This window comes from Phaseolus vulgaris, chromosome 10 (genome assembly GCF_000499845.2).
Source record: "Phaseolus vulgaris cultivar G19833 chromosome 10, P. vulgaris v2.0, whole genome shotgun sequence".
NCBI classification, from domain to species: Eukaryota; Viridiplantae; Streptophyta; class Magnoliopsida; order Fabales; family Fabaceae; genus Phaseolus; species Phaseolus vulgaris.
The window spans coordinates 34,465,488-34,493,458 of record NC_023750.2 but is presented as its reverse complement, the minus strand read 5'-3'; the positions used below and the strand labels follow the sequence as shown (position 1 = coordinate 34,493,458).

At 33.3% G+C, this 27,971-nt stretch overlaps 1 protein-coding gene across 2 annotated transcripts; it reads right to left on the bottom strand.

Annotated features, from left to right (window-relative positions):
* Window positions 1–1,115: 1,115 nt before the first annotated feature.
* LOC137819420 (uncharacterized) lies at window positions 1,116–27,507 on the bottom strand. Of its 2 annotated transcripts, none has more exons than XM_068623269.1 (14): window positions 27,367–27,507; window positions 27,151–27,251; window positions 26,399–26,459; window positions 15,044–18,096; window positions 14,594–14,851; window positions 13,643–14,341; window positions 12,659–13,477; window positions 11,710–12,390; window positions 10,759–11,613; window positions 5,054–5,764; window positions 4,115–4,954; window positions 3,288–3,992; window positions 2,271–3,185; window positions 1,116–1,589 (listed from the first exon to the last, which is right to left on the bottom strand). In XM_068623269.1, exons 4-13 carry the CDS (start codon window positions 18,071–18,073, stop codon window positions 2,304–2,306), a joined length of 9,480 nt encoding a protein of 3,159 aa, XP_068479370.1. In that variant the 5' UTR covers window positions 18,074–18,096; window positions 26,399–26,459; window positions 27,151–27,251; window positions 27,367–27,507; the 3' UTR covers window positions 1,116–1,589; window positions 2,271–2,303. The 2 variants fall into 2 exon arrangements, with proteins under 2 accessions (XP_068479370.1, XP_068479371.1); XM_068623270.1 differs by having other exon boundaries at window positions 27,151–27,221; window positions 27,367–27,493.
* Between the last annotated feature and the right edge of the window lie 464 nt (window positions 27,508–27,971).

The window sequence follows — 27,971 nt, the reverse complement described above, 5'->3', positions numbered from 1 at the left end:
TATATAGAAAGTTTAAGCATGTTTAATGTTATTTAAATTATTAGCTTAATTTTTGTTATACTTCTTAATCTTATAAAACATTGATTTGTTGATAATGATTTATTTAACTGTTACCGATTAAATTAGATAATCTGATGTTCTATTTCACATGTAACATTCTATTGCATGTATGAAAATTGTATATGTGAAAATATGAAAACGTTAATGGGTTGTGACCTATGAGGCTCAGACATTTCTCTTAAATGACGTATCTATGTCAAACACACGTATCAATGTCGACACTCGTGGACACTTATCGGTGAAGTGTTCAATTCAAAAAATATTTGTTAGATTTTTTAAATTTCTAGCACGATTCTAACACAATTTTAAAAAGTATAAATATAATAATTTTCTAAAAACTCAAATTTATTGTATAAATTTTTATTGTGATTATAAAAATAAGGAACAAATTCTTTTGAACCAGTCATGAAAAATATATTCCTGCTCCTAAAAGAATCTGGAACATACTTTTGCACATAAATATTTATTTTCAATTTATATAATTCAAAATTATATAATATAGATATGTGTCTCCGTATCTTACATTTTAGAGATTATACGTATTTTCATGTCAGTATTCGTGTCGTGTCAGTATCCATATCTGTGCTATACATTGAGTATATAAAATATTTAGTTATATTTGTTATTATAATTAAAAAGTGCAACTATTAAGATAATCTAGTGCCTTTAGTCTCTGTTAGAGTTTTCAGGTATTAACGTTACCTAGTTAATTATACATATGCTGACTAAAAGATCACCTCTTAGAACAAAAGAGAGAAATCTCAGCCCATGAATTCTCAAGAGAAAAATGACAACCAGAAACTTTCCTGCAAATCCCTAAAATTGATGATAAAAATTGAAGAAACTTGGAGTAGAATTAGTTTATACTTCTCCAAAGTATCTTCTTTCGAAATCTTCATCAAATCCTTTCTTTGACAACATATAGACAAAAAAAGTCAACAAAATTTCTAGTGATAAAAGCATTAATCCTAAATCTAATTACCATGATTAGCATGAAAGTGATCAAAGTTCAAAGCTATGAAAATATAAGAAATTCTAAGATATGCACAAAGAGGTAAAGACACAAGGCATTTATCATAGAAGAGGATTGAGGTATTGTTCATGAAACACCTTATAACAGAGAGACAACCATACACGACATGTGTAGAGATGCAATGCTCAGTTTCCAACTTATCAATGGAGCATCTTTCTCTACAAATAAACTCATGTCAAATTTTTTCAGAAAAAATCCTTCAAGAACTCAATTTAAAACAATTCAAATCTTCTAAACCAATATTAGTCAAATGTATGAAACATCCTTCCCATAATTTAAAAGCAACATGCATCTGCTCCTGTATGAATACAGGAACAACACTTATTCACATACAACCTTTTATATCTTGAGAACCATTCACGTTTCCTGTAGGTATATATAGGGAAACTTTATTCATCAACACTGCACTTCTAACACAAAGAAAAAGCCTCTGTTTGTTGATAGTTGTAGTCATGTCGCTATCATTTCCTTCTTTGAGTCCCTTGATTCCCTGCAACTTGATTTTTTTTTAAAATAACTTTAGAGTGTGGAACAATTTAAAACTCTTAGGAGAATAAGACGAATCTGCTCATGAGTGCAGCAAGTGAAATCCCAACTTTGAGAAGTGAACGATTCACAGACTTTCAACTGGATTTTGTAAGGCATGAGACAACCTGACAATCAATATTTTGATTGTCTGAACTAGTGTTAAAATTCTAGTTCTGACTACTGTCCTTGCTTTATCAACTTTTTATATCAGAACTTTCCTTTCCTTCAATCTTTTAGAATAAACTTGTCATGTTATCATTTATTATTTTAAGATCCATGTTTTATAAAAAGATGGAATGCAAGAAGGAAAATAAACTCACTAACTTCCATTTCTTCTCTGTTATTGTGCTTAATGAAAAGAAGAAAACAAGTTTTCAGGGGTAGCATAAGCCAACGCAAAGACAATAAGTTTCTTTCAGCTGACACAACTTCCTGAAGCAAATTATTTACAAGGTGATTAGTGATGACAAACACATATTAAGGAAAAATATTTTTTGATTTAACATTTCATAATTCTTGATTTATGTAAAATGCAGAAGCAAAGAAAAGTTATTAGATGATGAATGTCTTCACACAAAGTCAATAGCAGTTGATCAGCATATGCCAATTTCATTTCCAAGAGGAATAGAAAATCATATAATGTACTTACTTAAAAGTCTAGAGAATTTGTGACCAAACTAACTCAGGATGCCTCCTCCTCAAACTGTTGCATGATCAGAGGTTTTTTATCACCTTCACAACTGAATCCATCTATTATCACCTTAAATTTCGGAGGCACTTTATCACGACAACGGAAAACTTTGGTGCTGAAGCAATTTTGAACCCACACTCTTCTCAAGGATGGGAAATTTAAAGTGGATCTCCCGGTGTAAAAGCTTTCAAATTTGTCTAATGAGGTAAGAGTCAATTTCTCAAGCTTCTTGAATTCCATCTCATTTACATATTTATCTTCATCTTCTCTTTTGGGCTCATCTTCATCTCCCCCTTTGGCCACTATTTCTTTCAGTGATTCACATTCTTTGACTATGATCAATTCGAGGTTCACTAACTTTTTGGCGACTGAGGATGTAAATAAATACTGCAATTGGGAACATCGGTATGCACGTACTTCTTTCAGAAAAGAGAAAGACATTGTAGAAGTGGAATGCACTCCTATTGTTTCAACATGAGGGCATTGGGCGACAGTTAATTGGTGAACCTTCTCGCAGATTGTGTTTAACCATGATGAGTTCTCTGACTGGATGGACCGGATAGCAGATACTTGGACGAGTGTCAAAATTCTTATCTGTAAGAGCATCCCATCCTCACCATTTTTGGGGTTTTGAGCAAAGAAAATCTCTGGGTTATTACAATTTGGTGAAGCCATAATCATTTCTTTTAGGTTGGGTGTTGTATGGACTATTTCATTGAGCACCATAGGTATCTCACTCTGCTCACCGTTTACGAACAGGATCATTTTATTTATACATTTGAAGACTCCTGTAAATTTTTCAGACCTAAGCCTTGATCTTAATGCCAGAATTTGTTTCCAATCAAGATCCAACTCTTTCAGGTTGGAAATGACCTAACAATTAAAGCAAACACAAATTCAACAGAAATTAAGGACTGTAATAGGAAAAAAAAGGAAGAAATATTTGAGATTGCAGATTCTTTGATGCGCACTTACCTCTAGACTTGAGATAAGAGGCTGTCTGTTACCTAAAGTACCCTCACCCATGCAATGTGCACTTTGAAATAACTCCAATTTCTCACAGTTCGACACAGATAATTTATTTAAGGCTGGGCATTCCAAAGTGAATGTTTGAGGGTAAAAGCAAGTGAGTTGTGGCAAGGAAGAAAGATTGAACTCCTCTAAACAAGGGAGTACAAACTTTGCTTCTGTGTCTTCTTCTTTTTCTACAATTTCTTGGAACTCAGCACAAAATTCTATCTCAAGTCCTTTGAGACTCTTAAGATTTTTTGCCAGGGAAGCAGGAAATAAAGATTGCAGGTTTTCACAATTGCTAACAACGACCTGTTGCAGATTTGGAAAGATGAGAACTCCATTTTTCTTCTTTTCCCAGACATGTGTCATCTTCGATAGTCCTTTTAAGGTCAATATCTTCAACTGGGATGCTATTTCCGTAATCTCAGTGTCATTCATATAAAAAAGTACCTCTACTTTTGCGCTATCCCGTACTTCCAACTCTTTTAAGCTCTTTAGAAGACCAAGAATAGCAGATGGAAGTGCACATGGCAGAGTACAGTTCTGCAGCTTCAAAGTAACCAAATCGCCCAACCATTTGTTTTGCAGGCCAAACTTACAATGCGGATCTTTTTGTAGCTCAAGATTATCAGAAAAACACTCCTTGTCCACTGCTTTAAAAAACTCCTGTAAATATTACAAAAGATTTATTTTTATAATTTTTCTAAATTACTTGTAGATATTCATTAAATATGATAAGATCAAATAAATTATAAATATCTTTCCGAACACATACTTGAAATTTTTACCTTTCGTTGTGAGATCTCTTTTATTCTGGTGTTAAGATCTTGTGGAGGGGCTAACTTGTGTGCTTCCTGATCCATGGATAACGTAATTTCCATAAGGGATTCAATTCCTTGGGAGAAAATCTTCATGTTGGGGCAGCTCCGTATTACCACAGTTTTCAAAGATGATAATTGCAGAGTGTCACTCGCAGAATAAAAACATTCTAAACTTCTTAAAAATAATAGATAAATGGTGTGGAGTCGCTCAAATTTAATGGGTTCAGAAGTTGCATCTCCCTCTTTAGCCACTATTTCTGTTACTGATTTGCATTCTCTGACAGCAATCTTCTCTAGGTTCACTAACGTTTTTGCAGCTGAAGATGTAAATAAATAGTTCATGTTTGGACATTTGTATATTTTCACTTCTTTCAGACAAGAGAAAGACACTTTATTAGAAGTAGAATGTACTCCTAATGTACTCAAATGTGGACATCTAGAAACATATAACTTGTGGAGCCTCTCACAGATTATGTTTAAGCTTAGGGAGTACTCTAACTGGGGAGTGGACACATTGCGTAGTCTCAATATTGTTAACTGTCCCAGGATCTCCTCCTCGCCAATTTTGGGGTTTTGAGCAAGGAAATTCTCGAGACTTTTGCAATTGTTTATACCCATTTCTATTAAATTTGGTGCCTTGAGTATTTCAATGGGCAACATAGGCATTTTATTCTCATCAGCGCCAAAGAACAAGGAAATGCTGTTTAAATTTGTGAGGCCTTCTGTTGATTGCCGTGACTTAAACCATAAGCTTAATGCCAGAATTTGTTTCCAATCAAGAGTCAGTTTCTTCAGGTTGGAAATGGCCTAACAGTTAGAGACAACGACAAATCGGATCAAAAGGTGTGTGAATTAGATAAAAAGATGAAAGGAGAAAAGAGTAAATTTTATGATGCTTTAACTTACCTTCGGATCTGAGATAAGAGGAAGTCTGCTGCTTGAAGTACCTGCACCCATGGGTTCATATACACTTTGAAATACCCCTAACTCATCACAATCCCTCATAGATAAAAATTTTAGGGCGGGGAATTCCAGAGTGAATGTTTTAGGGCAAGTAACCCGGGGCAAGTTAATGAGTTCCAAATCCTCTAGAGAAGGGAACACAAACTTTTCTGTTACAAATGCTGCTTCTTCCTTTTCAACCAAGTCTTGCAAATTTTCACAGGAATCTATTTTAAGCTTCTTAAGATCACTGAGACTTTTTGCCAGGAAAGCAGGAAATAAAGTTTGCAGCCTTGCACAATAACTGACAGCAACCTCTTGTAGATTGGGAAAGATGAGAATTCTGTGAGTGTCCTTTTCCCACACATGTGTAAGCTCTGGTAGCCCATTTAAAGTCAATATCTTCAACTGGGATTCTGTTGCTGTAATTTCAGTGTCGTCATTCATGTGAAAAATTGCCTTTACTTGGTCACTATTTCGTACTTCTAACTCTTTTAAGTTGTTTAAAAGAGCAAGAATAGAAGATGGAATTGCATATGATAGAGTGCAGTTCTGCAGCTTCAAAGTTTCCAAATTGGCCATCCATTTGTTTTGCAGACCAATTTTACAACGCAGGTCTGCTTGTAGCTTAAGATTATCAGAAAAACATTCCTTGTCCACGGCTTGAAAAAACTCCTGTAAATATTGCAATAGGTTTATCATCAGATATATCAATTGCCTGCTCTGCTTTGTTTACCTATAAATAACCGCTTTAAATCTACAATGGTTCTGTCAACAGAGACAAAGTTTAGATTTTTAATGCATTTCAAATAGAGAGTACAATATTCTTATATAGTCTCACAATAAACTTCCCGATACATCTTCTCTAATAACAGTTATAGTATAAATTACATATAAAACCATACTATAAATAACGTTCTAAACCCTAAATTAAAAGTAATAATGGTTGGTCATTCAAATTTTCATAAAAGAAAGAACAACTGATGGCAATGCTTAACAAATTCCTTGTTTAAACTAAAACCTTTCATATTCTTCATTCCAATCATCTCCTTCAATTTTTCAAAATAGAATTGTCAAGATGTCTTTTACTTTTCCATTCTTCACATGTTCTAATAAAATGAAAATGAGCATCAATATGCTTATTCCTCTCATCATTAATTGGATTCTTTGATAATTCAATAGTTGATTTGTTGTCAACTCGTATTTCAGTTGTCTCACATTGTTGCAAATTTAACTCACATAATAAATTTATTTACCAAATCGTCTGACACACACCAATATGTTGTAATATATTCCTCCTCACATGTTGACAAAGTTACGATTGGATGCTTCTTTGAGAGTCATGTGAATGTTGTATTCCCCATGTAGAACATGTATCCTACTCTACTTTTTCAATCATCTACATCTCCACATCAATCACTATCAGAGTATCCAACCAACTTAAATTCATTTGTTTTTTAGTAGAGTAGCCCAAGTGATTTTTTTCCTCGAATGTATCAAAGAATTCTTTTAATAGCTTTTAGGTGCAAGTGTCTTAGATCCTCCATGAATTGACTTACTATACGAAAATTATACTCAATGTTCAGCCTTGTACATGTGAGATACTGTAGACTCCTTACTAAACTACAGTATTCACTTGCATTCACTTGGTCTCCTCCCTAAAATTTAAAGTGTTTTATACCGAACTTCATTGAGGTTGTTACCGGATTACAATCTTCCGTCTTGCTTTTCTTCAAAATATCCTTCACATATGTGCTTCTTGGGACACAAAAATTCCAAAATCTCCTTGTCTAATCTCAAGGCTAAGAAAATACTTCATCAATCCTAACTCTGTCATTTCAAACTCTTGCTTCATAACCTTTAAAATCTTCAGCCATCTTCTCATTACTCCCCATGCAAATAAGAGCATCAACATAAAGAGCAACAAAAAGTAAATTACCTTCTTCTTTCTTAACATACAGTGCAGCTCATATGGACATTGTAAAAATTTATTCCTTTTGAAGTAAGTCTCAATTTGGATGTTCCAAGCATGGGGCGCTTGCTTTAACCCATAGAGTGCTTTCTTTAGTTTCAAAACTTTGCTCTCCTTTCCAGATTTCATCTACCCTGACGATTGCTCTACATAGACATATTCTTCAAGGACTCCATTTTAAAATGCAGATTTCACATCCATTTGATAGATTGGTCACTTGAGTTTTGCAACAAGAGACAAAAGAAGTAGAATTATCTTCATTCTTGCAATCAGAGCAAAAACTTTTTCATAATCAATTTCCAACTTTTGTTTGTAACCTTTTGCGGCTAGTTGTGCCTTATACCTTTCAATCTCCCCTTGGACATTCATCTTTTTCTTGTACACCCATTTTACACCTATGAGTTTATATCCTTTTGGAAACTCTACTAAGTCCCTCGTTCCATTTCTTTCAATTGCTTTTTTCTCTTTGTCCATTACAGCTTTCCATTTTTGGTCTCTCACTTCTTCCTCAAATTCAATGTTCTCTGAGTCTGCTAATAAGCAAATCAATGTGTTTCATTAGTTGAGTCATATAGGTCTTGTAGGCTTCGTATCTTAGGTTGGCATGGCTCTTCTTCTTCGTAATATAGAGAAATTATTGGAATATTTATTGGTATAATACTCAATTACTTTCCTTGTTTTGCAACCATTTGATTCTTCTAGTCCCACGTGTTTTCTTCATACGTCTCGACTCTCAATCACCTTTTTATCAATGGGATCAAACAACTAAAAAGTCTTTGTCTTCTCATCATACCAAATAAACATATATTTCTTACTCTTATCATCAAGTTTGGTTCTTGTTTGATAAGGTGCACGTAGGCTACACTACCAAACACTTTAAGGTGTGATATGATTGGTTTATAACCACTTTAGGATTCTTGTGGTGTTTGATTCATCAATTTTGTATGAAGATATGGATTTTGCACATACACAACGCACTACACTACTTTCGCATAAAATTCCTTGTGCATTTTTTGCTCTTCAACATTCATCGAACCATATCAAGTATTATTCAAGTTTTCCTTTCCACAATACCATTTTGTTGAGATGAATATAGTGTTGTCAAGAATATTTTGATAACTTGTTCCTCACAATAGTTTGTGAGAGTGGTTCACGTGTACTCTTCGCCTCTGTCTGACCGTAAAGCCTTTATGTATAAATTTTGTGTCTTCTCTACCACTGCCTTAAATTTTTGAACACCTTAAATGCTTCTGATTTTTCCTTCAAAAAATAAACTCAAGTCTTCCTTGTATAGTCGTCAATGGAAGTAATGAAATACCTCTTCTCACTAAAAGACCTAGGAGAGATTGGGCCACATATGTTAGTATGAACCAACTCAGGGCATCTCCTTGCACGATATTATACCTTCTTTGAAAATTTGTCCTTGCTTGCTTACCAAATACATAACCTTCACAAATTTATTGATGTAGTCCATGTATGATAACCCATGGACCATGTTCTTCTTTGCTAACTCTTTTAGCCCACCGTAGTGTAAATGTCCAAACTATAAATGACATAACCATGTTTTGTCCTCCATGTTGACTTGCAAACACCTGTCTTGTATATTCTTTAAGTTGAGTTTGAACATCCGATTCTGACATCTCCACATGTGCGAGCACTCTATCATTTTTGTCCTTCAAGTGCAACATTCAGTCTTTCATGAAAATCGAACATCCTTTCTTCAATAATTGTCCCATATTACGAATATTACTTTTCAAGTCAGATACATAATAAAATTCCTTCATAAGTTGAGGAAATCTCAAAGGAGTGGAATGATAACCTGCACACATCACATATTTATATTGTAGTTGCCTCAAGGAATAATGTTTTCCATCGGTGCAAGTTAATTGGGGTGTTAGTTTAGACCAATGTTGAAGATATTGTATTTTGTTTGGATTTTTTTGCTTAATTTGATGAACTAGGGAATTATGTAAGTTGTAAGCTAGGAAAATGATGGGAGGACGACAATTTTAGGTTATATATTTATGCATTTGTACGTTTTTGCAGACTTAATTTTTGCTTTAGTTGGTTGGTTGTCTTGGGTCAACTTGCAATACTTTGTCTCAAGCCTGGTTTTTGTATATGGGTTGGGACACCCTAAGTACTCCTTATTTTATTCTTTATTTTTTGCTATAAAAAAACTTAATAGAAGTCCTCCATAGTACCTTCTTTTCTAGGGAAAAACATATTTTTCCCCGACCCTTGTTGAGTCCCCAAAAGACACATGTCCATCTTTTATCTCTTGTATATCAACAAAGAAGTGTTTGTGCCCACACATGTGACTACTAGCACCAATGTCGTGATACCCTATACCATGTCACTATCTAGAGTGACACCTTCATTGGCCATCATGAGAATCCCTTCATCTTTTGTCTCATCTTCCTCGACTAAATTTGCATTTTCTTCCACTTTGTTCTCAGTATAACAGTCTTTTTTCATAGTGTCCATGTTTTTCGCAGTTGTAACATTCAACATTTTGACTATTTGAACGACCATCTCTTCCACGACCGTGACCTCATCCATGCTAGTTTTGTTGGTTCATTTCTCCTCTCTCTTTATTGTTGAACTCACGACAACAACCTCCGTTGCGACTAAAGTCGCGACCTTCACGTCCACATCTTTTTCCTCGGTTATATTGCACATACATCACCTTGTCTCCCTTGATGGTCATCTTTGTTTGTAAGGCTTCCTCCAAGACTTCTTATTTCTTTTTCTTCTTTCGTTGTTCACATGTCTTCAAGAGAACCCGTGAGATCATCAATGGTCATTGCTTCCAAATTTCTTGACTCATCAATTGCACATACAACATTTTCAAAGTCATCAATCAATGATCAAAGAATTTTCTCCACGACCCTTGCATCCATGGGAGTTTCTCCATTGTGTTTGAGTTTATTGGCTACCGTCTGCACACGAGTAATGTAATAGATACATCTTCTGAATCCTTCATTCTCATGGCCTCCAACTCTCCTCAAAGAGTTTGAAGATGCATTAATTAACTCGATCAACACCCTTGAACAAGTTTTCCAAAATGTACCACGCTTTCTTCAAAGTTGAGGCACCAATAATCTTCTCAAGAATTGACTCATCATGAACAACTCGATAAACATGTACAAAATTGTTTTATCTTTTGTTTGTGTCTCCTTCAACATTTTGTGTTTGGTTGTTGAATATCCTATGGTATTTTTTTATTCTTTGAAATCTTCTTGGACCACCCCAAAGCATCTTGAGATCCAAAAAGGACTTTCATTTGGATGCTCAAATTCTCATAATTTTCCATATTTGTTAGTTGAGGTTGTGGCAAATTATTGGTTACACTCACCATAGCTTTTGATACCAATTTGTTAACAGAGACAACTTTTTTATTTCTTACTGCATTTCAAATAGAGAGTATAATATTACTATATAGTCTCAATATCGACTTTCCAATTCACCAGTTCTCTCTTGTAACAACTATATTGTAAATTACATTTAAAATCATACTATAAATTACATTCAAAATAAGAATTAAAGATAATAATTATTGGTCATTCAAATTTCCATGAAAAAACAAAACTTATGGCGGTTTTGAGTTTAATACTTAACAAATTCTTGTTTTAGATTCTTTAAATTCACACAAACCATAGTCATAATTAATTGATTCATAATTAGAAGTGGTTACCTCTTGAAGGAACACCTTTTTTACCGAAGAGTTAAGATTATTGTACAAGACCAATTCATCACTTGAGTTGTTTGAAGCTTGAATTCCTCTAAAAGAAGAATTTACGTCTATCTCTCCTCGAGAGAAAAACTCCATCTTGGGGCACCTCCATATCTCCACTTGCATCAAGGAGGGTAAGCGCATAGTGTCATTGCCTGAATAAAAGCATTTCAAGCTTCGTAAAAGAATTAGATCTATGCGCTTTAGCTTCTGTAATATGATCTCTTCTGAAATGACACCCTCATCTTTCAAGACTATTGCTTCCATTGATTTACAGTGTCTGACTTCTATATGCTCAAGGTTCTCTAACTTATTCACAGCAGATAATGTGAATAAATACTTCAATTCTTGACAGCTGTCTATGAACATTTCTTTCACATACGTGAAAGACACTAAAGGAGTAGAATGCACTAAAGTTTTCAAATCAGGACAATTGAGAATATATAATTCTTGGAGCTTTTCACTGTCACAAATCACGTTTAACCATGGTGAGTCCTCCGATCCAATGGACTGGAGTTTTGAAACTTTATTCAGTTTCAATGTTTTCAAGTCTGTAAGCACCCTTTTTTCAACAATTTCTGGGATTTGAGTCTGGAATAACTCGAGGAAACTGCAATAGTGTATACTCATTTTTGTTAAATTGGGCATCTTCTGGAGTATTTGAATGGGCAAATAAGGTCTTTTATTCTCATCAGCATCAAACAACAGCTGAATATAATTTAAATATTTGAGGTTGTCCAAAGGTTCTCCCAACTTTGTCCTTAACACCAATGTGAGTTCCCAGTCAAGTGTCAGTACCTCAAGGTTGCAAATGTTCTAGTGAAAGAAAATCAAATAAAAGGGTGAGGACTGAGTATTAAAAGGTGAAACGTAAAATATATAGAAAGTGCGCATTTCTTGTTACTGAATTACCTTTAGATCAAAGAAAATGGATTTAGCACTTCCAAATAGCTCCAACTCTGGGCAACTCCACACTAATAAATTATTTAACACAGGGCATTCCAAAGTAAATGATTCTGAGTAGAAGTAAATGAGCTCTGGCAGATCACCAAGATGAAGTGTACTTAAGCATGGGAACACAAACACAGCTGCTGTATCCTCTTCCTTTCTAACAATTTCATGCAATCCATGACAAAGTAGTATTTGAAGTTCGTCAAGTTTCTTAAGATTTTTTGCCAAGGTCAAAGGAAACACAGTTTGCAGCTTTTCACATTCACTGACATTGACTACCTTCAGATTTTGAAAGCTCTGAGTTCCTTTACCGTTTCTTTCCCACACATCCTTAAGTTTTGGCAGCTCTTGTAAAGTCAATTTCTGCAAGTAGAATGTTGTTCCAGTACCCTCTTCAGCCTTCATCTCAAAAATTACCTCAACATTGTTGCAACCTCGTACTTGCAGTTCTTCTAAGCTCCTCAAATAAGGAAGAATATTAGATGGAATTGCACATGGTTGAATTACACAGTTCTCAAGCTTCAAAATTTTCAAACTATAAAACCAGCTAGTTTGCTTTTGCAGACCAGCTCCACTTTGCCACGCTTCTTGTAGCTCTTGATGTTCAGAAAGGCTCATCTCTTCCATGCCTTCAAAAAATTTCTGTGAATATATATTGTGTAAGTTCACTGTATAATATCTATTCCAGTCAGACAATCACTTGTGGTCATTGCTTTCTTCTATTTCTTGGTTAGAGGAGGATAATTAGATAATGTTTACAGGTTTTTTATTCTTTAAAGAGATAACTGAAGCTAAAACATAATTATTTCTCTTTTTTTCTTTTTACCACAAATTTAATTTAACTTTTAAAAATGGGAGAACAAAATTGAAACCAAAAATTTAGTCAAGAAAATCATACAAAATTACATACCTTTTCCTCGAATATGTTTTGTATTGTAGCATTTATACCTCCTTCCCAGCAAAATCGTTTGTTCTCTTTTCCATGAATAACATGTATATTTTGTAAAATTGGTGAGCTGGTGACTGTTTCAGAAAAATTATCCATATTATAACATGCACTCACTACTAATTTCTCCAATGATGGGAATTCAAAGTCACAATCAGAGACACAGAAACTCTTGAGGTTCTTCAGTGAAACAAGCTCTAGGGCTTTCAATTGTTGAAAAACAACTTTGTCCGATTTTTCTCCATCTTTTCTTACTATTTCCATCAGGGATTCACATTTCACTACCTTCATGCTGTTGAGCTGAACCAAACTTTTTGCAGTAGATGCTGACATTAGACTTTGCAATCCATCACAGTTGACCACTTCTAGATTTGTCAAGCGAGTAAAAGATACAGAGGAAGGTGCAATAGTAATCATACAGGGACAGTTCTGTAAAATCAAAAACTCTAACCTTTCAAGAATTATGTCTGGTTCAAAGCCTATCTCTTCAAGCTTCGGCAAGTCTATCAACTTCAAGCTTTTCAGATTTGGAACTACTCCTAAGTTTTCAATTTCTGTATCTTCTTTTAGAGGCAATATCTTTTCAAAGAAACAATTACTTAATGATAGGCTTTTCAAATTAGGATTTCTGTGTAGGAAAGAATATAAAATCTCAGTATCCATTAATCTAGATAAGGAAAGCTCTTCTAAGTTATCCCTTCGATGCTTCCTTTTACCCATATAACTGCTTGGTGACTTTGCATGCCAAGACTCAATTTGCATGGACTTCAAGTTATTGATAACCTATAATTGACAAACATGTAAACAAAAGGATGAGTATATCAATATAAAATGTACATACATTACAATGAAAGTGGAAGAATACGTTTCCATTTTTATCATTTGCTATTTAATTTTGCATGAATTAGATAGTGTGGTTCAAGAGTTGAAAGGGCTTAGTACAAGAACCTCTTCAGGAAAGAATACATGTACAGGATTTGTTTGTGCGTGCTCGGTTCCTTTGTTGAATGGTTCTAGATTGTTACAAAGTTCAATAGACAGCTCATTCAATGGACATGATAAATCATAGGATGTTGGATAGAAGCTCGTAAGTTTTGGCAGTTCTGAAAACTTGATGGTGCTTAGTTTAGGAAAGTTAAATCTGGCTCTACCCGTGATGGTAGCTTCCCTTTCGGCAACAATTTCACTCAATCCACAGCAATTACAAACCACAAGAGATTCAAGATTATCAAGACTCCTGGCTACAGAAAATGGAAATATATATTCCAAGCTGTCACCACAATCTTGTGCCCACATTTTCTTCAGTTTGTTAAACTTAGGAATCCCTATTCGGTCTTCATTATTGATTTTCCATACAAGCTTCAATTTTGGCAGTGTTTCTAAATAAACATCTTGCAAGTTATTAGCTACATCCCCAACTTGCTCACGTATGTTAAATATTGCTTGCATGGACCTGCAATTTGTAACTCTCAAGTTGCATAGACTCCCAAATATTCCCTCCATTACATTTTCAAGTTTGCCACACTCCTCAATGATTAGAGTATCTAGTTTGTTAAAGGAGTCTGAAGGGAGTTTCGGATTCCATATCTTGCTCAGACTCTTCATGCTGCCAAGTTTCATATTCTTCAATTTTGGAAAGATGCTACCCTATTTTGGTACACAGTTACTATTAGTTAATGGAATTACATGTAAAATAGAGAAAACAAATTAATAAACAGAAAAAGCATGAAGTAATTTGGTTATAATAAACATTAAAAACTATTAAAATTTAAAATGGACTAATATAACATTTATAGATCTACAAACAAACAACATCAATTATTGTACTATTTGAAACTACGATTGTGGGTTTGCAATTTCAAATCGTAACATTGAATCTAATCAGACCAATCTTCTTACCATAATATCCTTCTCTGAATCTTGTTCAGGGAAGAAGATGCTTCTCATCTTATCACATTCACTTACATAAAGGCTTTGAAGATTCACCAGACTCTTGGCCATTGTAGATGAAATCAAATATGTTAATTTCCAACAACCATTAACATCCAAACGTGTCAAACTTTCAAAAGATAATCTTTTTGAATGATGGTCGACACTCCAAATAACGTCAATCATGATTGAGGACAACTCCAGTCTCTCTAATTTTGAAACTCCAACCTGCAAAGAGACACACGTGATTAGTGTCTCAAAAAACTAAGGAATTGATCAACTTAATTTTCGTAATAGACAAATAAACTTCTTCTATTTTAAAGTTTAACTCCTTACAAACTCTTTTCTATTAGTTGAACAAAATAAAATGTGAAAAAAAAAGTTTTAGCAAAGAAATTTGGAGGAGAATTATAAACGCACCTTTTCGTGGAAGAGTTTTGTTTTCCCTCCTTCTATCGGAGGAATGGCATCAAACCCAATAAACTCAGACAAAGATTGTAGCTTCAAATAGCGTAATTCAGGAAGAGTAAGAAACTCAGTTTTTTCAGGGTTGCTTTGTGATCCCACACCGATAATTTCCTTCAAAGAATTACATTCAGAAACTTCAATTGTTTCAAGAACTTTTAAAAGTCTAACCACAGAAATTGAGAAGACATTCTTCAAATCACCACAGAGATTGATCTTGATGACTTTCAGTTTACCAAAAGAGGGTTCAGAAAGTTTACATGAGCATAATTCATTCATCTTCAGATTATTGAGACATAATGACTCCAATTTTGGAAAAGCTTTCTCAGGGTGCTGCCGGTCCTTTGGATGGATCAGAGATTGAATGGTAGAATTATTTACAATCCACAAATGTTTGAGATATGGAAATCCTTTTAAATTTAATCTATAAAAAAGGTCGTGGACAATATTATGGGCTTCATGGACACTATTATTAAGTTCAAGAAACAAATTTTCAACTCCTTCAAACAGCATTTTGATCCCCTTTAGAGAATGAATCTCAGATCCATTTTTCAATTGCAGTGCCAAAAATTTCAATGTTTCATATTTCTCTGGCATCTTGAAATCAGTCTCTAAAAATGAACTCAAATCTCCAATAACAATCTTGTAACTATATAACTTGTCAAAAAACAAATTCCTTGGCAAGTAGGAAACATTTGGGATTTGTATGTCTAGAGTTGTCAATTGATTCAAATGTTTCAGATCAGAAAGAAGAGCTATTTTACTTTGACGTGTTTGCTCTTCATCCTCCCATTGAATCAAGGTATTTCTCATATACAACTCCTCCAAACTTACCAAGCTTGATATGACACCATATGGAATTTTTTTAAGTTTAGAGCAATTACATATGTCAAAAATTTGTAGCATTTTTAACGCATTCAACTCATCTGGCAAACTTTTAATATCAGATCCTGAAAAACTAAGAATTCTTAACTTTTTCAGCTCTCCTATGATGGATAGTTCCTCATCTAGCATGCAGCATTGCTCCAAACAAAGCATTCTAAGTTTATGCAAGCATGAAATTGAAGAATCAATGAGGGGGAGATGAATACCAGTCAATATCAACACTCTGAGTTCTTTCACTCCTTTGAAGAAGTTTTTAGGTATTTTAGGACGTGTATCATTGTTGACAATTTGAAGGACTCTAAGTCTTGGATAGTTTATTCTCCTGGGAAACTCTTCAATGTAGTCACATTGATGTAAGGAAATAGCAGCATACCTTTCAAGTTTATCAGGCCATTCATCCACTTTTCCCTTTGTCATTGTAAATAAATGATTTTCCTTATATGCTATTGACAAAGCTGCGGTACGAACAGTATCCGGCATGGTAAAATGGTCACTTGAATAACTGTCAGACAACAGACCTGACTCTTTTAGCTTTGCAACCAACGTATGTACTTTGTCTCTGGTTTGCCTTGCTGTGTTAATTTCTCGAAGAAAACCAAAACCAATACAATATTTGACCAAGTCCATAATCAATGCATCATGAGCCAGGCGAGCACAAAGCAAGCAAGTGTGCTTGAGTTCCTCATCCAAAAGCTCATAACTCAACTTTGTAGAAAATTCAGGTGCTCCAGTTAAGTTTTGAGATTCAAGTTTTCTGTTAGTTTCCTCCCATACAGAAAGGCTCTTATTTTTCAGTGCCCTTGCAGTGGTAACTATTGTCATTGGCAACCCTTTACACTTCTTGGCAATTTGAGCTGCTAATTTGTCAAATTCAGAATTCTTGCCATCTATTCCAGCCTTTTTCTTGAACAGCATCTCTCCTTCCTTCTCCTTTAAGACTTCCAAGGGGAAAATATACTCTTCTTTCCCTTCCATTTGACTTAATAACACTTGCTTGATTTCAGAAATCATCAAAATCTTGCACCCTTTGTACTGAGGAACAGTTTTTTCTCTTTTCACCAGATCAGAAGCATCATCAACGGGGGATTTTCCTTCATTGGCATTCTTCAAACCACTACCAAGGATATCTATTTGTTTGACACTCTTCACCCTATCAAGAGAACTGGGGGATTTTCCAACAGTGACATTCTTGAAGCTATCAACATCAAGGGATTTTCCTTTGAAATTTGTTACGCCATCATCTTTCTCTAATTCAGATGGAATCCCCAGCAGGTTAAAGTTCACTTCTTCCCAAAGATCATCTAGGATTACAAGCGTGCTCTTATTCTCATTATTCAATATCTGGTGAATCCTAACAGCTCTTGCAATGTCACTTTCCTCCTCCAATACAACCCCCAACATATCAACAATTTGTCCTTGGATTTTTCTTACGTCAGGGTTTTTTGTCACACTTGCCATGGTCACCACTTCGAACATCTTATCTTTCAAGGCTTTCTTCACAACTTCTTTCACCAAAGAGGTCTTGCCAACGCCACTCAACCCATGAAGACCGATCATTCTAACACCTGGCTTTTGGAATTCATCAGTAATCTTTTTCACAGTGTCATTTCTTGATGTATAGCTTTCATAACCAAGGTTTGAAAAAAATGCAGCCATGGAGGGTGGCCCAGACCAATAAGACAAAATGTCAAACTTTGTATTTTGCAGCAACCCATTTGCCTGCTTTGTGATATCATCTGCTTTTCTACTTCGATGATACCTTATCCCCGGCTTCGGAAGATAACCACTTTCGAAAAAGTCAAACACTGCACAGTTATGGCATTTTTCGTCCTCGTGGAAATCCTTATATGCGAGAATGAGTTTATCCACACTCTCTATCCATTCTTTAACTTCAACGTGAATTCTTCTGCCATGTCGACGTTCTTCCTCATCAACGGTATGCTGAATAGTATCTCTCTTCTTCTTGAGCTTCTCCACAACATCTTCTACTTCACGAACTCTTGCCTCGTACAAGTTAAGTTGAATCAATTGCCTCTTTAGCCACGCCTTTGCACGAGGTGACGATGTCAGGAATTGATAACACGCGACCAGAGAAGCCATGTTGCATCTCAACTACATCTTTTCTGCATGCATACGTGTAAATCACAGTAAAATATTAATTAAGAGATAATATAGTAGAAGTAATGAATCGATAAATATAGATGAGAGATGATGAGTTTTGTTGTTCTTTGAGATAACAAAGTGTAGTTTTCTAAAATTCTTATCTCCAGAGATCGATTTCTTTTTGTATTTCACTGAATAAATTCTACAGTTCTTCTATATATGTTCATCCTTCGGGTTATAGATGATTGTCGGTCAGTTTTTCTATTGGATAGGGAAATGTTGGACAGTGTACTTGTAGCATATGAGATTGTAGAAGAAATAAGGAGGCAGAAGAAAAGTGGGATTTTTATCAAGTTGGATTATGAAAAGGCTTATGACTCATTAGTTGAGAGTTTTTGTACCATATGATGAATAAATTAGACTTTGATGAAAATGGATTTGTTGGATTAAAGGATGTGTGGAATCAACATCAGTCTCTATCTGGATTAGTGGAAGTCCTACAAAAAGTTTAAACTAACTAGGGGTTGAGACAAGAAGATCCTCTGGCTCTTTTTTTATTTTTTATTGTGGCTGAGGGGTTGGCAGGATTAATCAAGCAAACAATTAAGAAAAAAAAATTTCAAGGATTGAAAATAGGAAGTTTAGAAGTTGAAACCTTTATTTTGCAGTTTACAAATGATATCCTTTTATGTGTGAGGCTAGTCATAAGCACATTTACATTTAAAGTCATTCTTAGATATTATGAGCTTGCTTCGGACCTTAAGATTAACTATCATAAATCACATATAGCCTCTATTGGCCTGCAGAGGAGAACATCAAATTCCTTTGCCAACACCTTAAATTGCACAAAAATGGGTATTCCTTAGGATTAATGGTGGGTGGGAATCCGAGGAGAAAATAGTTTTGGGAGCCTATTATAGATAAAATTAGGTCCAAATTAAATGCATGGAAGGGGAGACATTTCTATATGGCGGGTAGAATTTATCTTGTTAAGTTTATGTTTGTTGCTCTTCCCCTATTTTATCTCTCCGTTTTTTAAAGCAAGTATATCAATATTTCAAACAATCAAAAATATTCAGAGAAAATTCATGTGGGGTGGGGAGTGATCACAATTATATAGCATGGGTAAGTTGGGAGAAACTTTGTAAATCTAAGGAAGAAGTGGGCTTAGGTATTAAGGATATTTGAACTTTTAACTACGCTTTTTTGGCCAAAAGAAAATGGCGTATGGGGGATGAGGATAAAGGGTTATGAAAAGAAATTTTAAGATCTAAATACGAGAAGGAATCAGGTTGCGTAATTAACCAAGCTCGCTATCAGTCTTGGTGGTGGAGAGACCTATGAAAAATATATGTGGTGAGGGAGAAGGGATGAATTGGTTTAATAATGGCATTGGCTGGAAATTAGGAGAGGGTGATAGAATTAGACTATGGGAGGATAAATGATTAGACCAAGGATGTCTTAAGAATTTGTTCCCTAGGTTGTTTTCTCTATGTGTTGTCTGTGCGGGGAGGAGGAGGAAACCACATCCCATCTCTTTTGTACGTGTAAAGTCACTTGGCTCGTGTGACCCAAGTGTTATAAGTGGATAGAGATGGCAACGACGCTACATAGGGAGCCAAAGAAACATTTTGAAGGCTTCAGGTTGGTTGGGGTCAAGGAAAGCGTTAATCAAATTTGGGGAGGTGTATGGATAGTAGTCATAGGAGAACTATGGTTTCATAGGAATAGGAGAATTTTCAAAGGAGGAAGGGTAGATCACGCCGAAATTTTTCATTTGGCACAGATGAAGGCTTGGTCATGGGTTTCATCCAAAACACATGGTATTAGTTTTTCGTATTCAGATTGGTGCCTAGAACCTTTGATTTCCATGAAGTCGGTCAAAGGTTCTAAGAGATTGGGAGGCCCGATCTAATAAGTCGGCCTCTTTGTTTATATTATGGCTAGGTGGTTCGAGATTGAGTATCTCAACCAATATTTTGTATAAGGGTTGGGTTATCCCTGAAATAACTCATATTAATTCATACGCTTTTTGCCGATAAAAAAAAGGTTGTTTTCTCTATCTCTAGGTCAAGGTAAAAAAAATAAAGGATTTAGGAGTTTGGTCTGAGTTAGGTTAACAGTGGAGACTCAACTAGAGAACGAATAGGTTTGAATAGGAAAATAGTTTAGAAGATCAGCTAATTATGATGTTTGAAAGTGTAAAATTGCATAGGGAGATTGACGATTTAAGGCAACGGATGGCAAATGAATTAAGCTTGTTCTCAGTTAAATCGGCCTATAAAATGTTGCACACATTTGAAGAATCTAAAATTTGTGGTGTTTTTAATTCCTTTTGGGCAATAAAAGCACTTTCGAGTGCGCAAACCCTTGCTTTGAGGGTTTTACTAAGTAAACTTGCTACTACTAGAGTTAATTTATCTATAAGAGGGATTATACTAAGTTCAACTTCATGTCTGTTGTGCCAATTAACGGATGAAACGGTAAGGCATCTATTTGTAGAGTGTGTGATAGAAAATGTTATTTAGAATAAATGTTATAGATGGTTAGGTGTTTTGTTTGTTCATCATGTGGAGTTAATGTCTCACTTTAAACAATTTCATCTTCTCAACATTAATCTAAGGCAAAACCTAGTTTGGAAGGGTGTGTTGATTGTTGTGATATGGAGTATATAGGACCATAGAAATAGGGTAGTCTTTAAACAAGGGAAGATTGATGTGGAAGAAGTGTTTAATATGACTCAATTAAAGACATGGGGTTGGTTGAAATCAAAAAATTCAAAATTTAATTTTGCTTTTTCTGATTGGATCATGAACCCACATGTATGTTTGAAAATTTGTTAATAGTATACATATTGCATCCGTTTGCTTAGCTTAATCATGTATATTCTTTTGACACTTCTCTACAAAAATTTATGTTATGTTGTTGCTCTTGGTATGTGCTTATGGGCTGAAAAGGCATATCAGATCTCGTGTTGGAAGTGCCAAGGAATTTATGTTGTTTCATTTGTTATTGTTAGGTCTAATGTTGATTCCTAGGTTCTTTATTTATGGTTTTTATTATATGTGTTGTAATCAATGGTATGTACTAAAAGGAGATAAAAGGTATTTGTTTAGATGTGATGTAGGAATATAAGAATTATTATCTTACAATTAAGGAATCCTTGTTGTAAGCAAACCAAAGATTTTCTCTGGTGGTTTTTTTTTTTATCCGCAAGAAACAATTAAATTAAATCGGCCCACTTAAGGGGTGGTCTAACCCTCATACAGAGTAAGAAAGAACAAAAATACCTTTCCACATACACATCTAACACCCATTAAACAATCACCTACTGTCTTCCCCAACACTACCAACTAAAGAAGAAACATTAAATGAAATACATACATACCAAGGGTTCTAAAAACCAGTCAGAGAATGAGAAACTCGTTGACGGTATCTTTAAAGCGATCCAAGACCAAAACCTTAACCTGTGCCAGGGAAAAGTTTCAGTATGATCAACCACACCTCCTTTAAATAAACAATTATTCATGTGTCTCCAAATCTCACTAACTAACGCTATCCAAACATTACCCTTAATAAGATTAACTAAATTAGATGCATCCAGAATTTTGAAATGTTCGAAATGTGATCCGTGGACAATAAGATCAACCGAACTCACTCCTAACCAGTCATAACAGAGATTCCAAATTAGCCAAGCAACTCTGCACCCAAAGAATAAATGATTTGTTAACTCCTTAGACATCCTGCACAAGCAGAAAAGATTGTTCTCGATCCCTATCCCTCTTCTCTCCAGATTTACCTCGGAAGCTACCTTGTTTTCAATCACCCTCCAAGATGTGACATGGGCTGAAGGAAACGCTTTAATCCTCCAGAAAAATTTGTACAGTCTCGAATCTTCCTCTCCTTTGTCTCCCATTAATATCTCGTATGCAGACTTGACTGAAAACATTGTTGTATCACTATCCTTCCAAACTCATCTATCCCCTATCTCCAACTCGAACCTCTTGTTAGAAATCATCTCTAAGAGTTGGCTTACTTGATCCTCCTCCCAAGCAAACAGACCCCTTTTTCACATTAAGTTCCACTCACATACCCCATTAACTCATAATCCACAATCACATAAATTTGCTTCCTTAAGAAAAGACAAAGAGAATAACCTCGAAAATCTACATTTCAAAACTCCATATCCTACCCAATTGTCTGTCCAAAACAGGATATCTCTCCCATTTCCAACCTCCAAATAAAACGATCTTCAAAATTTCCCTCCGCACTCCTCTAAACTCCAGACCTTCATCGAATCGCTCCACCACAAAAAAACTTTATTGTTATTAGTTTGTTGTTCCTTCAGGCCTCTCCATCCACCATACTTAGATTCGATGACCTCCCTCCATAATCCCTCCTTGTCCGATGGTATATGCAGGAGTAGTTATATGCAGTGCACACAGTCTTTGGAAGCAACATATTGACAACATGTGGGATGTTAACAATATGTGGTAGCTATGGGCACTTGAAGTCTTGGCATATAAGTTTTCCCTGATCACGACTGAAGGTTCTTGGAGGTTGATGGCTCAAGACTATGAAACAGATTGTGGTTGTGAGACATGCAGGGGGAAATATGAGGCAAAAAAAAATTCTAGCATCCTCGTGCCAAGGATAGTAATATCTAATGAAGATTGTGGATACCAGCAGCTACCAGTTGTAGATATGTACTACCTGTGATCCATGCTTGGTTGGGATAATATTTTGTTTAATATCTATATGCTTTGCTGAGAATTGGTACTGTTGTAGAGTTTGTTTAGCAATTTTGGCTATGATGTAGGTAGTAAGGAGGTAATCTTAACTCTCTTTTGTATATAGGATTGGTACATCCATCAAATATGCCTATTAATTTATTTTTTCTATCTGATAAAAAAAAATTGTTTAACCTATAAGAAAAACAATACTTTAACAATTGAAATAATCATTTGACCATATAATAATATAAATAAATAATTGATAAATGAAGTTATATCTATGTATTATTCCTCAATCGATCATTCTTGTTCTAAATCAAGTATTTTAAAACACTTATTTTAACAATACCATTAAATATTCCGTGGTTTATGTTTAGGTAAGACTTAAACAAGCACTAGTACAAGAAAATCATTAATAAATATTAATTTTAGAGATCAAAATAATTCGTCACTACACTGACTAAATTAGAAATTATTTTAAAAATTAAAAAGTTATTAGTATCTAAAATAATTTATATTATTAATAAAAAATTATAATATATTTCGAATCAAAAGATAAAGAAGTGATTATTAAAAAAATCAAAGAAACAAATATATATATATATATATATATTGTGATAAAATAAGAAAATAAATTTTAAAAATGGATACTTAGTTATGTATTCTCAGACAAACTTACATTTATTTATTTTATTGATAAATTTTTCATGTGTGTTATTGCTGAAAGTGAGTAGAGTATTGTTTTCTTGGAACATGTCTTAGAGAGGAAAAAGAGTAGTAAATATGTGGTGATGATTTCACTACAAGAAAAAAGGGTTTTAACGGAGGTTATTTAGCGAAGGTTGATATAATCCTAGGAATTTATTTAATTAACGGAGGATTTTTTAACCTTCGTTAAGTTCCAAAGGTTATTTAAAAACCTCAACAAAATAACAGAGGTTTTTTTAACCTTCATTAAATTTCAAAGGTTTGTTTTAAAACCTCAATAAAATAATGGAGTTTTTTTAACATTCGTTAAATTCCAAAGATTTATTCTAAAACATCAACAAAATAACGGAGGTTTTCTTAATCTTCATTAAATTCCAAAGGTTTATTCCAAAACCTTAGCAAAATCACATAGGTTTTTTAATCTTCGTTAAATTCCAAAGGTTTTTTCAAAAAAACTCAGCAAAATAGCGGAGGTTTTTTTAACCTTTGTTAAATTCCAAAGATTTATTGTAGAATCTCAATTAAACACTCATGATTTTTCAAACTTCAGGAAATAAATATAATTAAATATATTTGTAAATAAATAATTAAAAATTACATAGTTTTAATATATTTTATAACTAAATTCTTTAAAATAAGTGTTTTTTTTATCGGCAAAATTTTTTAAAGTGTAACTTTACATTATAAATAAGTTTTCTAAAGTTTCAAAAATTTATTTTAAAAACTCAGCAAAATAACCTTGGATAATAAGTATAATCAAGAACTAACCTTGGATAATAAGTATTTCAACAATATTTGCATATTTTTTATGATTGATGGTAGTTGGTTTATATAATTCATAGTTTTTTTTTCTTTACAAGCTCATACTTCAAAAAAATTGACTTATTTTGTTTTAACTTTTGATGTACGTATATTTTATATGTAATTTTAGTTTTAGTTATAATTGTTAATATTTAATTCTCATAATTTTGATATATTTTAAATTAAGGTTTTTATTTTAAAATGCATCTAATAATTAATTCACTGTGAAAGTGAGATGTGATAAAGTTAATTTTTTCTCGCAATATGTTCTTGCCATCTTTAGCCAAGAAGACACATGGCTTTGAAGCCCGCATCTAATAGATAATGTAATTGTTTAGGATATATAAAGTAGTGATAAATATCAGTTGTTGTGGAGTTAGGTAATAGTGGCTTGTGACCCAAGTTGGGACAGTAAGGTGATGTAAGAAGCAATATTGGAGTAAAAAGAAGATAGTGCCTTATTTAGTATTTCTTCTCCTTAGATATAATAGACATAAGTGTGGTTGAATTGTGATTCCTTGTTAAGACTGTCGTCGACGACCATTGAGCATGTGTCGGAGAGCAGTGTGTCTACGGTGGAAGAGAGAATTCAAGAAGATCGTTAGAGATGGTAAAAAATGGGGTTGAAGGTTATTTCAAACGGCAAGCATTTTACGAAAATTTTGAAACTCATGGTATTTTACGAAGGTTTTGAAACCCATGGTATTTTATGAAGGTTTTGAAACCCATGGTATTTTACGGAGGTTCTTAAACCCATGGTATTTAACAGGCTACTGAAAAGTTTTTCCTGAGGTTTAAAAGAACCCTAGGGAACATGTTCCTCAATGATGTTTTAGTGAGAGAAACTGCAACCCTGGATAAATGACTTAATAGAGGTTTTAACCTATATAATGTAAAAATAAATCCCCGTTAAAACTATTTTTCTTGTGGTCTATAGAATATGGGGCACAAGGAAGAAGGAGTTGATACTACTAAAAAAATTTGTGTTTTTCAATATTCTATAATAATATATAAAAGATTTCCTATTTGAACGCATATATTTCATATTTTTATTTTATTTTAATTATATTTTTAAATTAAAAATAAAATAAACTTTCAATATTATAATTATTATACACATTTATAATAACACGTTTCAACATCATAATTATAAATTATATACAATTTTTTATTGTAATTATTATTATTAATTTATTTTAAAAAATAATATATTCCAAATTATTTACTAGTTTTATATAATAATTATTATTATTACTATTATTATTAATTTCATTTTCTTATAATAATACAGAGGCACGGATGTGAATTCCTATTAATTATACATAAAGATTAGTTATATATATATATAATTATTATTATACATATTCTTTTTTCTTTTATGATAGGAGTTGTGTTTTGATTTTGTTATTAGTATACACATTATTATTTTAATGTTATTTATGTATATATTATTTATCCATGTTTATCCTTATAAATATAATTATTTTATTTTTTTAATGATTTGTAAAAAATTATAAAGACTCAATGTCATCTTCAATGTAATTTTTCACAAATAGTATTGTTTAAAAGCTAAACAATGTTTAATAGATCTCATCACTAGAGAAAATAACGTGGCTTTACTTCTATAAGTCATCTTTATGCTTGAGATAATTTAAAAAATGAAATTATTTAATATAAACAACTTATTGATGGGATTCCTTGTGAAAGTTGACTTAAGAAACAACAAATTTTATTAATAAAATTTCGTGCTACAGAACATGCACATGGTGTTTTCTATTAGAAAACTATTGGTTAAAATATTTACAAGTAGGTAAGCTCAAGGAGAAAATATTTTAAATTCATATGTATATTAATTGTAGGATTCACACAAATAAATTTCAAAGTTAAAATAAAAAATCATGCATATAGATGTTCTTAAGCAAATATACATTAAAATTGTAAAAACAAAATATAAAGGACTAAAATTTGAAATCATAGAGAACCAAAATTAATAATTTAATATAAAATATCTTCACCACTTATGATTGATTAACAAGTACTTAAATGAATTTCATGATATAGAGGAAGAAAATTACATTACCATTTACATTAGAGAAGATCCACAACCGTCACATGCTTAAAAATAACTTCACAAGACAAACCTGTAATATAAAACATGATTCAATCAAAATTACTTCATTTAATCATTTTACAAACTTCCAAAAATCTTAGAAATTTAAGATTTTTTTTCATACTCCTTCGGAAATATATATAATTTGTACAAATTTGGATTAAATTACTCCCATTTACTAATTTATAATTGTTTATATACTTGTAGATTTTCAAAACTACTTTCACTGCATAATCTCTGTTATTGAAATAAGTTTTGTTACCCCAACTTTGGATATAAAATAATCAGCATATATATTTTGAAAAAAAAAAAAACTAAAATTCAGAAAGTTTTGAAAAGGTGGGAGTATGTTATACTATACTGATTTCACTGAATCTGTGGCAACAAAATTTTATAAATACTGACTTATTCTTATTCACAAATTCAATCATATTTTCTCATGATTAAAAGAAATGATCGATTGAAAAATTACAGTCCAGTGTATATACATAATATGAAATTTCCTTTTCTAATAGCATCAGTAATGAAAGGTGAACTTTCAAGATTGTTGAATTCAATAATTTGATCTGTGAAAATTTTAGTAGCAGCAAAGTTAGAGAGTTGAAGATACTAAGAGGATTTAGGTTATAGATAGATTAAATATGCATTGTTCCATGAATGGAACAAAATGACTAAACCTAAACTTCAAATAAGAAAGAGCAAGTAGTCATTATAGTGTTTACCTGACTACAAAGAAGACAACATGAACAACCAGAAACTATGAAGAATGCAGACAAAGAATCATCGTAGCTTCCTCCAAAGATTGAAAATGAAGTTGCAGATACTGAGAGGATTTAGATTATAGATAGACTAAACATATGCATTGTTCCATGAATGGAACAAGATCACTAAACCTAAACATTAAATATGAAAGAGCAAGTAGTGATTATAGTGTTTACCTGACAACAATGAAGAGAAGATGAACAACCAGAAAGAAACTATGAGGAAGAATGCAGAGAAAGAATCATGGTAGCTTCCTTCAATCACTTCAAAGCATTGAGATCAGATTCAAAATGAAGTTGTCAGAACACACTCAAAGGAAATCTGCTTTCAATATACCAAATACAGCCTGGAAGCAACCTCCAATTAATGCATTGAATTTGAGTTTTACAATATATATAAATTTGTTTTGGTTTATGCATTTGCTTATTTATTGGAATACTAAAACTATAAGCGTGATGAACGTAGCGTATATAATAAAACATTTTATGACTAGTTGACTTTTCAAGTCGTCTTAGAATATTGTTGCGTGATGATATTCCTAGTGAAGACAAATAGCACAGCAAGAGGAAAGGTGTTATAAAACCAGCAAACTACACAAGAGAGTTTTTTATTAAAGAAGGGAGGAAAACAATTACAATTTTATGGTTTAGCTAATATTTAATTAATACTTTTAATTGAGCTTCTACTTTAAAAAAATGTTTTATTCAATGTTGAAAATACTTTTAATAAACTATTACTTTTGGATGGTGTAATCGTTACTTTTTGTTTTTCCGTTTACAAC

Excerpts from the sequence above, each read along its gene's own strand:
- LOC137819420 (XM_068623269.1), bottom strand. The coding sequence starts at position 18,073 with ATGGCTTCTCTGGTCGCGTGTTATCAATTCCTGACATCGTCACCTCGT. Across the intron at positions 12,391-12,658 it reads AAAACATATTCGAGGAAAAG|AAATTTTTTGAAGGCATGGA; the intron begins GTATGTAATTTT and ends ATATATTCACAG. Across the intron at positions 3,186-3,287 it reads CTCTTATCTCAAGTCTAGAG|GTCATTTCCAACCTGAAAGA; the intron begins GTAAGTGCGCAT and ends TTTAATTGTTAG.